Raw genomic sequence first — 15,957 nt, forward strand, 5'->3', positions numbered from 1 at the left:
AATGCCAACTGGCCCAGCCGGGACTCAAACCAACGAACTTCTTGCTATAAGGCAACAGTTCTAACCACTAACCCACCGTGCCACCCCAGTATTTATGTTAATAAATCATATTAGTTATCCATTGTAATATGTACTAAAAGTCTTTCATTTTTCACAAGAAATCTCATAGAACAAATGTAGGCAACTTTTTAAAGTGGCAGTCAGGTTGTTATACTTGAGGTGATCTATAAATATATAGGATAAAATTGTTACAACTTTTATGGATTGTACTTATATTACTATTATTCTTGGTGAAAATAAAATCACATCTGGACGTCAACACACTCCTCTCATCTCAAACAACTGCCAAAGGTGCAATTTTAAGAGATATGTAGTATAATAATAAAACTATTAAATGTGCAGCTCTACCAAATCAGGTGCCACAGTCTGTAGATCTCAGCGCCACCAGTGCCAATGCTCTTAAATGGGTTAGCCTTGTTAAATTTGCCATCCATTGCATATCTATGAGATTATTTGGACAGGTTTTAGGGCTGATCACTTTGAAAAGAAACAGAGGGACTATTTAAACACCAAAGTTTAAGATTAATATTAAGGTTTTGCTCACTACTCTAAAATATGAAAGTTATTCCAGTTTATCAGTGCATCACATTTTCCTCCAGTTTCTAAAAACTGATTTCCTTTCCTCAAGAGAGACATTTCTCTGTGTTTATATTTAGCAAGAGTTATCTTTTTGATGCCTTCAAAGAAAATCTTTTCATTTGTGACGGTTTGCTGTGATTTCTCACTGCTCTGTGCTAAAAGTTTGCTTGACCTTTTAAGCCAGGAAGTAGAAACTGGACTCCACCTCACTAAGTCGCATTAAGCTGATATAATAGAACTTCCTTTACTGAACAAATTAGAACAAATAACAATAGCAAAATAACAAAAGCCTAAGGCATGGACCATTAGGGAAAACAATTACGATAGCATCAGGTCATTACAGACACAATTCTGATTTCGCATATACCAGTCATGAGGGCTTTGTCCTTTTTTAGAGTGAAAAACCTCAAAAGTCTTTGAAATGACTAATAACTATTGTTATTATGATTATGATTATGATTATTATTATTATTATTATTACTACTATCACTACTAATACTGCTACTGTTACTAATTAGTGCTTCCCACAGTGCTTACACTTGCAGTGGTAGTCAGATTAAAACACACCTTTTACCCATGGCACATAAATGGTTACCTAGATGTGACAAAAAATAATGTGATTTTTAACAATATTTTTTATTTATTATGACACTGTTATACACTTTTTCTTTTCAATGGGTTAAAGTAAACTATCCACTATTTCCATGTGGAGCCATGTTAACCCACTGATAAAAGCTTCTCTTTTTTTCTCTCTCAAATTGAAGTTCAGGTTATTTTATTAACATGACATTTTGTACAGCATACAATAGCATTTCATACATGTGTAATAGATTAACATGATTAAATTAATAAAGTATACAGCAAATGAGAAATAAATGACAGAAAAAGGAAATAAAAACAGACAATATCTCTGCTTACATCTGATTAACCACTTCTAATGGTATACATATATTTTGCAGCCAGTTTAGATGGCATTTCGTCCTCTCCGAATATATTGTAAAGTTTTTCTGAGTCATTTACATTAAAGTCAAAAAAGAAAAAAAGTAGACTTAAATAAACAGGTAATGCAAAAACACCTACAATTAATGACAGCTTTAAGCCTCATTCACACTACGAGCGACTCGCAGTAGCAAATCGACAAGCGACCGTTCATTTCAACAGAGAGCCGTTGCTTTGAGAGTCCTTCAACTTTATGCAAAGGAAGAGCGACTTTCTTGAGCGACAGATACACACTCAGGCCCTGTTTACACTAATATGTCTTTGTTTTTAAGTAGCATTTTAGAATGACAACGATCCACATCCACACTGGTGTGTAGCATTTCTGAGCAGCCCTCTTTCCTCACTACCGCTGAAAACGCACATCACGTGACCACACACAACCATTCACACACAGACACAGATGCACACACATTGTCATGCGCTCGAGACAGCGGGTCAAGGCAGTCAGCGAGTCAGTAGACTGCTTCCATCTTTTACTTTCACACAAGTACTTAGTCATTTTAGCCAACACATCAGATACTGTTGGCTGGTTCCTGTTGGTTGTGCACCTTTTTTACCGGCGCCATTATAACGACACAGATCACTGCCTATTCACGAGTCCCGCAGAAAAAAGTGATTGACAGGTGGTAATTATGTGTGTAACTTACCTTTATTCATTTACTGTATGATTTGTTTATGGGTAAAACAAATACAGTCAGGTAGTTTAAACGGTAGGCTACAAATAGTTAATTCGTTATTAATAAATTAATTATTCATAATCGAAAATCTAATCGAATCGTGACTTTAGAATCGAAAATGTAATCGAATCGAGGATTTGGAGGATTGTGACACCCTTAATATATATATATATATATATATATATATATATATATATATATATATATATATATATATATATATATATATATATATATATACCTACACATACCTGCGTTTAAAGCAGGTCGCCACCCAGAGGGAAAGGCAGCTACAAAGTCGCTACTAGTCTGAATGAGACATTAGAAAGCGAAAGCAAAAGTCAAATCCCAGACATTTTAGAAGATTTACAAACCCCAACCAGACGCATTGTTACGTCTCAAAAAAGGTGCATCTCTGTGGGTCGATACAGAGCATCGAGCATGTGGACTGTCTGTGGGATTGTTTGCGCTTATCGCGCACACACAAAAGGGGTATAAAATGTATAAGATGAGTAAAGATTTTCCACTGATTAATCGATTGCGAATGTTTGTTATTTTTTGCGATACAAAAAAATTGTAAAAAGTACACTTGATGATAATAATAGTAAAAAAAAGTGTCACCAAATATACTTGGGCAGCCAGTTAATATACCTGTCCAAGTAATCTCTATGTGTGGGAAGCACTGCTAATACTACTAATACTAATAATACTAATACTAATAATAACTGGGATGCAGCAGCACTCTGTGGAAGCCCTAACATTACTGTTGTGGCCGAGACAAAGCAGATCTGACAAATGTCAGGTGTTAAAATAATAAAACCAATTTTACTTTCCCCAAACTGCATTAACAACACTAACAAAACATAATTTCCACTGTCTATAAATGATGCTTTATAATTTATTAGGTAGACCTATAAAATGGAGTTTTAAGACATTTTAAGACTAATTACGACTGTAGCTGATGCTGATTGGTCAGCTTGTAATTTTGTTTATGGTTTTTGAATTTCATTATTTAAATGTGTATTGGTATATGTTTGTTAATAATTTCTTTGTTTCCGGTTGGCCTGAGTGAGAAGTCACATGATTCTCATTGATTGATTTAACCTGCGAGAGTTTGTATGGTCACTCAGGATAGTGAGATCTCAATGCAAGCACCTGTTTAATGTTCCTGCGTATTCTACAGCTGGTTATCAGGCCAACACGGTAAACTAAAGATTGTTTATATATTATTTGTTTATTTTGATGTCCTTTTGATCTGTGTTTGTGTGAAACATTTGGTTTGTTTATTTGTTTATCTTTTAGTTTTCACGGTGTTCAATAAAGAAAATCCATATGGACATCAGTATTTGGAAGCGTGGAGTGTTTTATTAACCGGCGGGTAGTTACAACGACCTTATTTTTATACTATGCAATTTAAGACTCTTTAAGGATCCGCGGACACTCTGTACAAATTGTTTCTTATTCCCATAAAATGCTTAATTTTAGGTTTCATCGTAGCATTATATTCAGTTTTCTTTCCAGACAAACGTACATGGAAATATACCTTTGAACTCTTCATCGGTCAGCCTCTTTTCGTGGGACTGAAGATACTGCAGAAGGCCGTCCAGAGCTCTTGGATCTGCTCGAGATACAGCTTCGAACAACATCCAGCGGTTGAAGACTTTGAGAACAGGGGGCTCCGGGGATCCCTCATCACATGACATCCCGATCTCTGCCTTCCTGCAGCGGAAAACATGCACTTTAACAAACATTAAGACTACAGTTAAAAGCAAATATAGTGTCCTATGTTACACCATCCTTTATTTGCATCCTAAATCATAATTCAATCATCACATTCAGGTTTTTCTATGTATCAATTTTTAAATATTTAACTTATTCAATAAACTGGAGACCTTTTTTTAATTTGATTAAAATATTTTCTGCTTTTATAGCTGTGATCTTTTACTTTTCATTTTACATAGCATTTAATTTACATAGCATTTAATGCTCTAAAATTATCCAAACAATTATTCATTTTAAAATAAATGTAATTTTATGGGTCATTGTTTTTATATATGATATAGTTATATTTAGTTGTCATGATATAGTTAAGAAATATCACACAAGAAAAAGTTTCTATGTATCAATTTTTAAATATTTAACTAATTCAATAAATTGGAGACCATTTTTATTAATTTGATTAAAATATTCACGGCTTTTACTTTTGTAATTCTTTTACTGTTCAATTTATTTTCTTGACTCTTTTTTATTTTTGTGATTATTTGTTTTGATAGTTTTGTTTGTTTGATTACTTTTTGCCACATCAACAAGGAGTTTCATTGTAAAATAATACAGATAAAAAACATATTACATAATAACGATGATAAATTACTGTAGATCAGCCGTTCCCACACTGGGGTGCGCAGTCTGACCACCAGGGGTGCGCGAGACAATGTTTGTAATGTCGGAAAATTTTATCTTTTATTATTTTCATGCATTTAATAGTAACTGATCCAGTTACTATGACCATTTATGTGAAGCTGCTTTGACACAATCTACATTGTAAAGCCCTATACAAATAAAGCTGAATTGAATTAAATTTACCTTGGGTAAAATTCACATGTCATATTTTAGAGAGAAAAAAAAATTCACTGAGTGAACAATAAAATAATCACATTACAAATTGTAATTTACAACCTATGCACACTCACTCATCTCACGAATTAACGTCTGCGTTACAATAGCCCCGCCCTTTCACATTAGGCGCTAAGTGATAGTACATTCTTAATTTTTTTCCTGCTCACTATATTGATCAAAATGGTTAAAAACTGGCACTTTAAAGAAGTCAAGTGGCAGTTGGGATGAACCATCTACATCAGCCTCTTCTATGGAGATGTGCAGTGTCCTTGAATATAAGGACTCGAAGAATAACGAACGAGGTAAAGAGGCACAGACGGGAACAGAGAAATCCAGAAGAGATGTACTGATGAAGAGAATTAGGCCTATACTAGTGAGTGAGAAAACGTCAAGTAAGAAATGCAAATATAGTGACAGTTACATTGGTTTCGGGTTTACATGGATTGGAGATGCAGAAAATCCATATCTGCAGTGTGTAGTCTGTGGTGAGGTTTTAGCTAATAGCAGTCTTAAGCCCTCATATATCATCCGGCACTTACAAACAAGACACAGCCACTCACAAGACATGCCTGCAAGTATTTTTCAAGAAAAATGGGAGGAACTGCAGTTAAAGAAACAAGGAGGCACAAAAGAGCTGTGGCTTAAATCCGAAAAGTTGCACTGGGTACATTGCAGCATCCACCAAGAAGCTCTAGGGATGAAAAACATGGCAGATGAATTTTGTCTGTACCTAATGGCGCTGTGAAAATTGTCAACTTCATAAAAGCTCCTCCATTTAATTTACGTGTTTTATTATTTTTATTTTAATCATGTACACAAAAATATGTGGATTTCGTTATTGTAGTTAAAAATGTGGAGTTTGATCATAAAAAGGGGTGCTTGACACGTGTTAAATATTAGAAAGGAATGCACACAGTAAAAAGTTTGGGAACCACTGCTGTAGATCAATGAGAGGAAATACAAAAAACACTTCAATTTTTATATTACAATATAATATATGATTTTTCACTTTGAGACATGTTAAAAAACTTTCAATTCTTCCTGGAGAGACAAAGTACTCACAGTATAATATCATGTCTAGCCGTCTTTTATGGGATTATTTTAATTCCTTTCTAAGTAAATCACCTTGAATTACCATTGTGTATGATATGTGGTCTATTAATGATCATTCCTTGCTTTTTTTCAAAGATACATCACTTGGTGCACCTTTAAACAACAAAAAAAATATGAATCTTGAACACACATTTAATAAAACGCTAGGGAGTAGCAGCTTGAATGCAATTACAGCCTGGAATCACCCTACCTGTACTGAACAACACTCAAGTCATAGTAGAGTAAAAAAAAAATCATAAACAAGTCTCTGTACTGAGGAAAAACTGACTGCCTAACTGACCTCAACATAAACATTACTTTAAAACATTCATTGAAACGGCTACAGACTGCAGAATGTCCTCAGTATCGATCAAAACGAACAGTAAAATAAAGTATTTTATGTAAGAAAGGTGTTAAATACATAAATATTTACCATTAATAAAAACAGCTTTAATCATTGTGGAGCATTGTAATGAGTGAGTTACTCAAACTCCAGTCTGCACTCTGTCACACGGTCAGACGATAAACAACATGTCGCTCTGTTTTAAGATTCCTGAAGGTAAGTGTTTATACATGGATGATTTTTATTTGGCAGTGGAAGTCGTGGCTTACTTGATCGTCTAAGCAAAGCAACTTAAGTAGTCAATTTGCATCTGATGTAAAATGTTAGTTAATTAGTACTTACAGTTAGCACATATGTACATATATTGAATTTTATATTGTGTTGTGTTGTATTATATAAAATTATGTTATATTATATATTAAATGCTTTTTATATAGCATTTAATGCTTTAAAATTTAATTTTTAAATAAATGTAGGGCTATGGGATGTTATTTTATATACATGATATAGTTATGTAAAGTTGTTATAATATAGTTAAGGAATATCACACAAGAAAGAGGGCCAAGAGTGTCGTTTTCCCAAAACAAATTAATACTGTCAGTTTTTTCTGCACTGCCAACAAAAATATGTCTGAACAAAGCCAGAATATCACAATATTTCAGAAAAATTCAAAAAAATAAATAAATAAATAAATCCTAAACAAATCGGTTGTTGACAAAAATTCATTGAGAGAGTCATAGAAACTTTCTTTTTCCAAATAAGTCCTTTAGAACAAATCATTTGAATGAATGGTTCAATGAACTTGTTGCTACTTTCTGTCCATTTTAGTGTCATATATTTTAATCTATATCTTAAAACCAGCCACATTAACAATTAGCAATTAGCAAATTATTGCTATAAAAATGTAAAGTATCAATAAATAGAATAATAAAAAATAAAATAAAATAAAAAATAAATAAATAAATACATATATATAGTATACAGTATAAAATATATATACAATATATATATATATATACACACACACACACACACACACACACACACACACACACACACACACACTAAAAAATAAAAAGTTGACTCAACTTAGAATTAAATGCCAACTTGCTGCATAACTTTTTTTGAGTTGTATCAACTCTTAAACCAAGTGGTTGACCCAATTCTATTTTTTTTTTCATTACGATTTAAAGGTTATTTTGCTAGTTTGTCTGCAATTTCATGTTCTTGAATTCCCAAATGAGGTGTTATCTAACAGAATCGCACATCTGTAGTTTTGGTTTAGTAATGCTGTACCGTCTTTATTTCTATTAAAATGCCTGTTTGTTTTCAACTCCTGAATCGGAACAGCACGCATGGGCAAGCTTCCTGACCAACTTCCTTTAATGTCAACTTGTGTTTTTAAGTCAGTTTAACAATCATAGCTAGTTGACTAAACAATCCTACAAACAACTTATTTTTGCTAGTCTAGGAACTAATAAGCACAGAATCGACTCTGTCTCACCCTCGTGGAAGCTTCTTCCGTCTTCCTTTCTTATTGTTGTTGATCTGCCTGCATGTGCCGTAGTCAAACATGGAATCCATAGGTGCTTGTTTAGGATACTCTGTATAATCCGACTCAAGAAGATCCATAGGGTTAGGAACCCCCTTTTTAAAGGGTCCTGGGAACCTAATCCGCATGTTCTGCTTCTGGTCGTTCTGTTGTCCTGGTCGAGGCAATTCATGAGTTGGCTGTGATACATCATCATTTTCCAGTAGCGCTGCCATTGAAGACATGGGGAAGTTGGGATCTCCATCTGCTGCCTCTGAAGAGTCCTGAGCTGAATTGTCTGGTGGTGAGGAGACAGACAAGGACTCTGTCATGGCCAGACGATAGCGCTTCAGTAGAGTGGAAGCAGAAAAACCCTGCTGGAAAGACAAAAAAAAAAGACTTTAAACACAAGACAAAACAATTACTCTGGAATGTGTCCAGGTGAACGTGCTCTAATCAGAATCTCTGGAAGTTGATCATTTAAATACTTGTATCTGAAAAATGCTGAATGAATCTGTTTTGCTAAGAATTCATTGAGAAAGTCATGGAAACTTTACTTTTACAAAGAAGTCTTTTTAAACAAACCATTTGAATGAATGATTTAAATAACTTGCCACCATTTTCTGGCAGTTTTAGTGTCATACATTTCATATCTTATCTTTTATATCATATTTTATATTCTTTATCAGCCTTAAGCCAGCCACATTATTACTTAGCATAATACAGGTGAATGTGCTGTAATAAGAATCTCCGGAAGCTAATAATTTAAATGGAAAATAATCAAAATGGTGGCTAGGCAACTACTTTATCTCTCGTAATATTACATATTTAAACAGATACTTATTAAAAGCTCGCTTGTCTAAATTTGGCTCATAATATTGGTCACACTTTCCAATAAGGTTTCATTAGGTAATGTTAGTTAATGTAGTTACTAACATGAATTAGTAATAAACACATCCTGTAAAGCATTTATTATTTGTGTTTCAAAACTTACTAATGCATGATTAAAATCTGAATTCATACTTGTTAACATTAGTTAATGCACTGGGAGTTAACATGAACTAACAACAAACAACTTCATTCCATTTCCATTAATTAACATTAACAAACATGAATAAATGCTGTAATTATTTAGCCTATTGTTCATGTTAGTAAATACATTAACTAACATTAACTTATACAACCTAACTGGAAAATGTTACCATAATATTAGCATACCAAAACTACTCAAAGTTGATTTCACTGCTGTAGGACAATCAGTTTACTTGGAACATGTTCATTTAAATGACTATTTATTACATCACACAATACATTAATGCTTCCAAGAAGTACAGACTCTAGTTCATGCCAAAAAAGTTGAACTACATGATTTATTTACTCACTCTTAGGCCATCTATGATGCAGGTGACAACTTTTTTATTTTAATAGTTTTGGGTGATTTACAAAATACATTAAAAAAAAAAAAAAAAACATGTAGGCAAACCAAAATTAATTCCTTTGATTCCTGACTATACATTGATCTTTTATGAAGAAAACAATCATTCTATGAAGAAAAAAATGACACCATTTTTTATTATTATTTTTTATTATTATTTATCATCTTTATTTCTTAAAGCCAAGTTGCATAATCTACATTAGGCATTTATGTAACGCATCTTCATTTGCACATTAACGGCTGTTGTGCTAAATAAAGCATAATAAATCCAGCAAAGCAAGCATGTTGTGTCTTTGCCCCTCTGATGCTTCCTGCATCGACAATCTTGTGCACAATTCTCAATCTGTTTGGTGTGTATCAGAAAACTGATATTGCTAAACTGATTTTCGATTAATGTTAAGATGCTTTAATAATCAGAAAAAATATCAGTAAACCGATTATATTGGTTGGTCTTTAAACAACAACCTTAGCAAACAGTCCTGGGTATATACACGGCAGTCTGAAACACAAGCCTCCCTCTGCTTAAACATGCAAATATCAAACATTTTGGAATCAGTAAAACATCAATCTTCCTGATTGAGATCATGCATTTGTCTTGATTTTTTTTTAAATCACCAAAAACCACTGTTTCACCTAAAATTCTCTTTAAATGTTCTTCTGAAGAAGCGTTGCATGCTTTACAGCTTAGATGACATGAGGATGAGTGAATTAAAAACAAACCTTTATTTATTTAGATGAACTATCCCTTTAAATGTTGATTTTAACACATTGAAAAAATACTAAGCGTAAGGAGATGTGGGTTTTAGCCTCTCGATCCAATTGCCAGGAAAAAAATCCTACAATCAATCTGCACTGACTATAAACTCAGAGATAACCTTTATTACTGAATGCACAACCAATATGAAGATGAATAACAGAAAAAAGGCATCTGGAATAGTTTTTTTTACCATGTTGGCATCTTTGTGACCCTGGCCTTTCTATTTCTTCAGACTGAAATTTTGGACCAATTGGAAGTATTTGTTTGGTTTCTGAAAGACATCTTTTCCAACAATGTTCATCTCTCCAGCTGAATCTGCCCAGCAGATCCTTGTATATATTTGTAGCTTTCTGTAACTACCAGCCAATTTGTAGCTTTCTATTACTATTAGAGACCTGAAGAAACTACTCAACAAAACAATTTATGAGTTTTTATCAGATTTTATGAATGAATTTATGCCGAGTTCAGACTGCATGATTTTAAAAGTAGTCGTGTCACAGATGTTTTCACACTGCATGACTATCTGGGCTAGCGTTTCATCGCTGATTTGTTTACACTGCAAGATGGATCGGCGACAGGGACTTTCACATTGCATGACTTTAGTATAGGAAGAATCGCCAACAACTTTCTCCAAACTACGTCTCACAGCCAAAAACACGTAGTATATATTTTGTTATTAACTACATAATGAGAAAGAAGCCTTTAATGGGGTAGAAAATGTACATATTTGCTCACCTGGGTTTAAAGGGAATTAGCCATTTCTCCTCAACGTTGCTAATAAACAAATTTCTTTCTGTATGAAACGTCAAACAGACACGGTTGCTCCTGAGTCCTGTTAAACCTCCACTAGTTTTTCCTCCATTTCGTGGGTCCAAATAAACCAAAAAAAGAGCGCTTTTAACTTCTCCCCCAGCCTCCCGCTGTCCTCCAGAAGGTATACACACACACACACACACACACACGCAAGTGAATGCAGCTCTCTCATTGGCTGTAGGCGATCGCTGATGTTATTTTCAGTCAAAACTCAATTAACACGGCATGATTTGAATCGCCGACAGCTCCAGATATTTAGCATGCCAAATATCTCACAGGCATCGGCGACTCACACAGACTTCATACTGTGTGACTGTCACTCACGTGCACGAGCAGCGATTTGCCTGTGATTTCAGGCATTTGTCGGCGATTTCTTAAAACCTGTCGGCGAGCCAAAATCGGGGCTAAAATCACGCAGTCTCAACTAGGCATTATTGTATGAGGTCCTCTTTAAATTGCAGTTGGGAACAAGCTGGATGTAACAGCACAAACAGCTCAAAGACACTTTCATGACTTTGAATAATACAATCCAGTGGCTTTTTCTTCCTTCTTACATTGTATGTACGTAATAGTTGGCATCTCCAGTGAGATCTCTAACCAAACATCTGCTGTAACTTTGGTGTGCTAACCAAAAGCATTTCTGACTTTCTGAAAGCCTTAAACAATATTGCAAGACATTTTTGCAGTAAAAAACCAAATGTTCTGTGCTTCTTAAACACTTCACGACATGTTAATCATACCATTGTTTTGGCAATTAATATAGCTACTTACGTCAGTCATTGCTTTAACTGCTATGTGCACTTTCCCAATATCAAATTTTTCCTCAGGGGAAATGGAAGTTGTCTGAGGGTCTGCAAGAGGCCAGAGAGAGCTAGGGAGAAGGGAAAAAAGCAAGTCAGCGTTGTTTACAGAACACAAATGTCAAACTGGTTCTCAGCAAGAAAGATGTTGTAAGATCCATGTCTGCTGACCTGGTCCTCCTTAATATTCCCAAAGGCTTCTGAAATCATTCAGTCTTGTACACCAGGTTCATATTTCCTGTTCATGTATAACTATTCTGTCAGCACATAAACTCATTTGGAAATCTTGCCAGCCCACAAGCAGTTCTTAGAGATCATTTGTCGGCTGTGGTTTTGCCTCTCCTGGTTTACTGTTTTCTGCTCCACCCTGTTGTAGCTTTGTATTTGAATTTGTTAGATGTGCTCTGAACTGTGAATTATTAAAATAAATAAAAAACAATGATAAAAAACGAAATTAAATTAATTTAAATGAAATCAAAAGGTTAAAATAAGATTAAACAAAATTAAATGATACAAAATAAAATTACATAAACGTAAACTTTTTTGTGATTACATTTTTATTGACCTTACATGAGTGGTCACAACCTCTTTACAATTTTCTTTCCAATAAAAATAAAATAAAATAAAATAAAATAAAATAAAATAAAATAAAATAAAAAATAAAATAAAATAAAATAAAATAAAATAAAATAAAATAAAATAAAATAAAATAAAATAAAATTATTTGGGGTTACATAAAGTTATGTAAAATAGGAAGAGACAATTAAATTGTCAGTCACTCTGGATTTACAGTTAAAATGTTTTTTAAATGTGAGTAAAAAAAATGTTTTATTCTGTAAACTAATGACATTTCTTTAAAAACAATTATTAATCATTTGCATAAAAAACAAAAAGGTGCCATGTTTTTTTTTTTATATACTGTACATCTACACAAGATTTTAGAAGACATTATAACAAGATTCAAACTTACAGGAATAACCCTAATTTTCAATGACAACATATGAAACAATTGGTTTTCTCCGGGTGCTCCAGTTTCCCTTACATTTCCAAAGACATGTGGAACAGGTCAATTGAATAAGCTAAATTGGCCATAGTGTATGTGATTGTGTGCAAGTGTGTATTTGTGTTTCCCAGTTATGGGTTGCAGCTGGAATGGCATTTGCTGTGCCGGACAAGTTGGCGGTTCATTCCGCTGTGGTGACCTCTGATTAATAAAGGGACTAAGTCAAAAAGAAAATAAATGAATGAAGGAATGAAAGAAATGTTAAAAGACCTTTATAAAGTAAACAACACTTTACTCAAACCTAGACCTAATAAATATTCAAGAATATTCAAGCTCTCTCTAAATTGTATCCATAGTTGAATGTTATTTAATATGACACCATTTCACACTTTTTCTTTCACAAAAAAAAAGAAAATGAAAGATTCATAATCACATAAAAAACCTATTCAAAAATCACATAAAAGCCTATCCAGCCATTACCAACAGCAACCTTAGTAGTATTATTTTTTATTACTACTATGACAATGAATGCTAAGTACTATTTAAATAGTACCAATGTTATTCTGGTCATTGCGGTTTATACACCTTCCTGTTATTTTGGTTTCTGTTCTATTGTTTTTTGTGTTCTGTGTTTACCTTATGTTGCATATTTTGCACTCTTAAATCAATTTTCTTTTAAAAACTTCACTAAAAAACGGTCACATCTGGCAAAAAACACCCCTTCATCCCTTAAATCTCCTCAACACACACCTAAACGCACCCCTTTTGTCTGCATGTCACAATCCATTGAGGGATTTATCTTTGGCCGAAAATGATTCTCTCATTTCCCAGAACAGGGCATGACTCACAGTCGCTCTGTCCTGTTCTCTTATTAGATCAAGGGGAAATTCCTCTGTTGCATTCATTTAAGTTAGAAATCCTAAGGCAGTGAACGATGATGACACAAAAGAGCCACTAATGCTGATGCAGCGTTTAATTCCAGAGCTGCTTTAAAAAAAACTGTTCATCCTAGTGAACGATTGGTCATCATTTACTCAGTCAAGTAACAAAATATTTTAATAGAATATTCACACTGCTCTTTTTCCACACAACTAATGTTGTAACAAGTGACTGTCAGGCACCTAGTATGACAACAACAACAAAAACAGCACCAGGGTCAATCTATTTCACTGCACAAAATGATTTTCTTACTTAAGATTTTTGTTGTCGTTTCTAGTCCAAATATCTAAAAATTCTTAAACCAAGAAGTATTTTCTTGATAAGGAAAAAATATTGTCTTATTTCAAGAATTATTATGTCATAATTCGAGTTCTTCCTTGAAGCAACAAAAAAAATTGACAAAGAAGTAATAAAAAAAAAAAAAATTTTTGTACCTAATTCTTGGCAGATTATTATGCTTGTTTTCAAGAAAAACTCACTGAATTTTGATGCATTATTTCTGAAAACAAGACAATATTTTTTTCCTTGTCTAGAAAATGCTTCTTGATTGAAGAATTTTTAGATTTATGGACTAGAAACAAGTAAAACATTCCAAGTAAGAAAGAGTGCAGACTGGTTTTCAAAGTGAGAAAAAAGCAATAAAAAAGTTTTCTAAGTAACAAAAGCGTTCACATTACTTAGGAGGTTAGTTTTCCTTTCTGTATTTCTAGTGATCCAGAAAATGTTTTAAAAAAATGTTTTAGGTTAAATAGACAAGTCTTTGAATTTGTTCTGTAGCCAGGAAAGAAAATATACAGCCTGAAATTATTAATTTCCCTTCAGGCAAATTCTGAGTTCACATATTTGTTCAAATGTAAATAAAATCTAGGAACTTTTTTTTTTTCAGAATGATGCCTCTTACATCATTCAATTATTGGAAGAAGCCTGTGTCATTCCTGGTCAAAACAAAGCAAAACTTGCAGATTGAATGAAAGTAACTTAAGGTCAGAATTTGCCAGGGGTATGAATACTTTTTCGAGCTTATATATTTTTTTTAGAGGACGAATACAACTTTTATTTATTTATTATTTTATTTCTATCAAACTAAAAGAAATGAGACCCTCTCCAGATGAAATATGTAATAAATACTGTGAAACATTTCCTTGGTCTGTTAAACATCAATAACAATTTCAAAGCAAGGCTAATCATTGTGTCGTCAACTCTATACAGTGTATTCTTTTTAATGCAGTCTAGACTCTAGAGAGTTTGCGAACTATGACACAAAGATAGCCACTTAGGTTAAACCAACTAACTAACCAACTGAAATCTAACCTACACTACCATAAATAATTTGAAGATGTCTAAATGATGTAGTTTTAAATTTGACACATTAAGACACAATGCACCAGGATTGATGCCACTGGCCTAAAGTCTTTAGAAATCCCATTCATTTTTTCCTTCCAACTGCAACCCATCACTGGGAAACATCCATGCACACTCATTCACACACACACTGCAGACAATTACTTGAGGGGGAAATTGGAGCACCTGGAGGAAACCCACGCCAACACGGGGAGAGAACATGCAAACTCCACACAGAAACACCATCTGACCCAGCCGAGGCTCGAACCAGCAACCTTTTTATGTGAGGAGAACATGCCACCCACTGTACAGCTGTGCACTCTTTAACAAATCACTGGTTACCTATTACTTATTTTATTAACTGCTTAAGCTGAAATAAGTAAAATATAGAAAATGTTATTAAAATTACATGATATTTAAGGTTAGCATTTGATTGCACGAATACAGCTGTATGTAAAGCATTCCTTTAAATACATGCAGACAGCTCATATTTGGTCAATCTGGGAGAGTAATGTCAGCTTGCAGGTTCCAGTTTTTCAGATTGTGAGCTCATCACCACAAGAGCAACCACTGGTCCTGTTCAGGCACGTTTGAGATATTCCAGATTACTCGGAGAAGTCCATCTGAGGACGTTTAAGAGTAATAACAAACACATTTCTGCTTGTGTTACAATTACTGCTGTCAAATTCTCAAAAAATTTGGCACAATTTTTCAGCCTGATCTGCAATCTGGACAACACAAAACTAGATTTTGAAAGGCAGAGTAAAAAATAAATAAATAAATAAAAATAATAATATAATAATATTAATATATATATATATATATATATATATATATATATATATATATATATATATATATATATATATATATATATATATATATATATATATAATAGGTGGGCATAGATTAACTTTTTTATCAATATTACTCTCACTGTAATCTTGGATTTAATCTACATCTTACTAATCT

At 33.4% G+C, this 15,957-nt stretch overlaps 1 protein-coding gene across 4 annotated transcripts in view; it reads right to left on the bottom strand.

The window, feature by feature from the left end:
- The window catches only part of trpv4 (transient receptor potential cation channel, subfamily V, member 4), a 51,110-nt gene that overhangs the window by 29,830 nt on the left and 5,323 nt on the right, over positions 1-15,957 (bottom strand). For 2 of the 4 annotated variants that reach the window (XM_068221210.2, XM_005165151.6), the window contains exons 2-4: positions 11,674-11,773; positions 7,871-8,274; positions 3,859-4,034 (exon numbers count right to left, since the gene is read on the bottom strand). In XM_068221210.2, the coding sequence (XP_068077311.1) occupies positions 3,859-4,034; positions 7,871-8,274; positions 11,674-11,682 (589 nt within the window). In that variant the 5' untranslated portion in view covers positions 11,683-11,773. 4 annotated transcript variants of the gene reach the window in all.

The sequence above is a fragment of the Danio rerio genome, chromosome 5, assembly GCF_049306965.1.
Source record: "Danio rerio strain Tuebingen ecotype United States chromosome 5, GRCz12tu, whole genome shotgun sequence".
In the NCBI taxonomy this organism is placed as follows: Eukaryota; Metazoa; Chordata; class Actinopteri; order Cypriniformes; family Danionidae; genus Danio; species Danio rerio.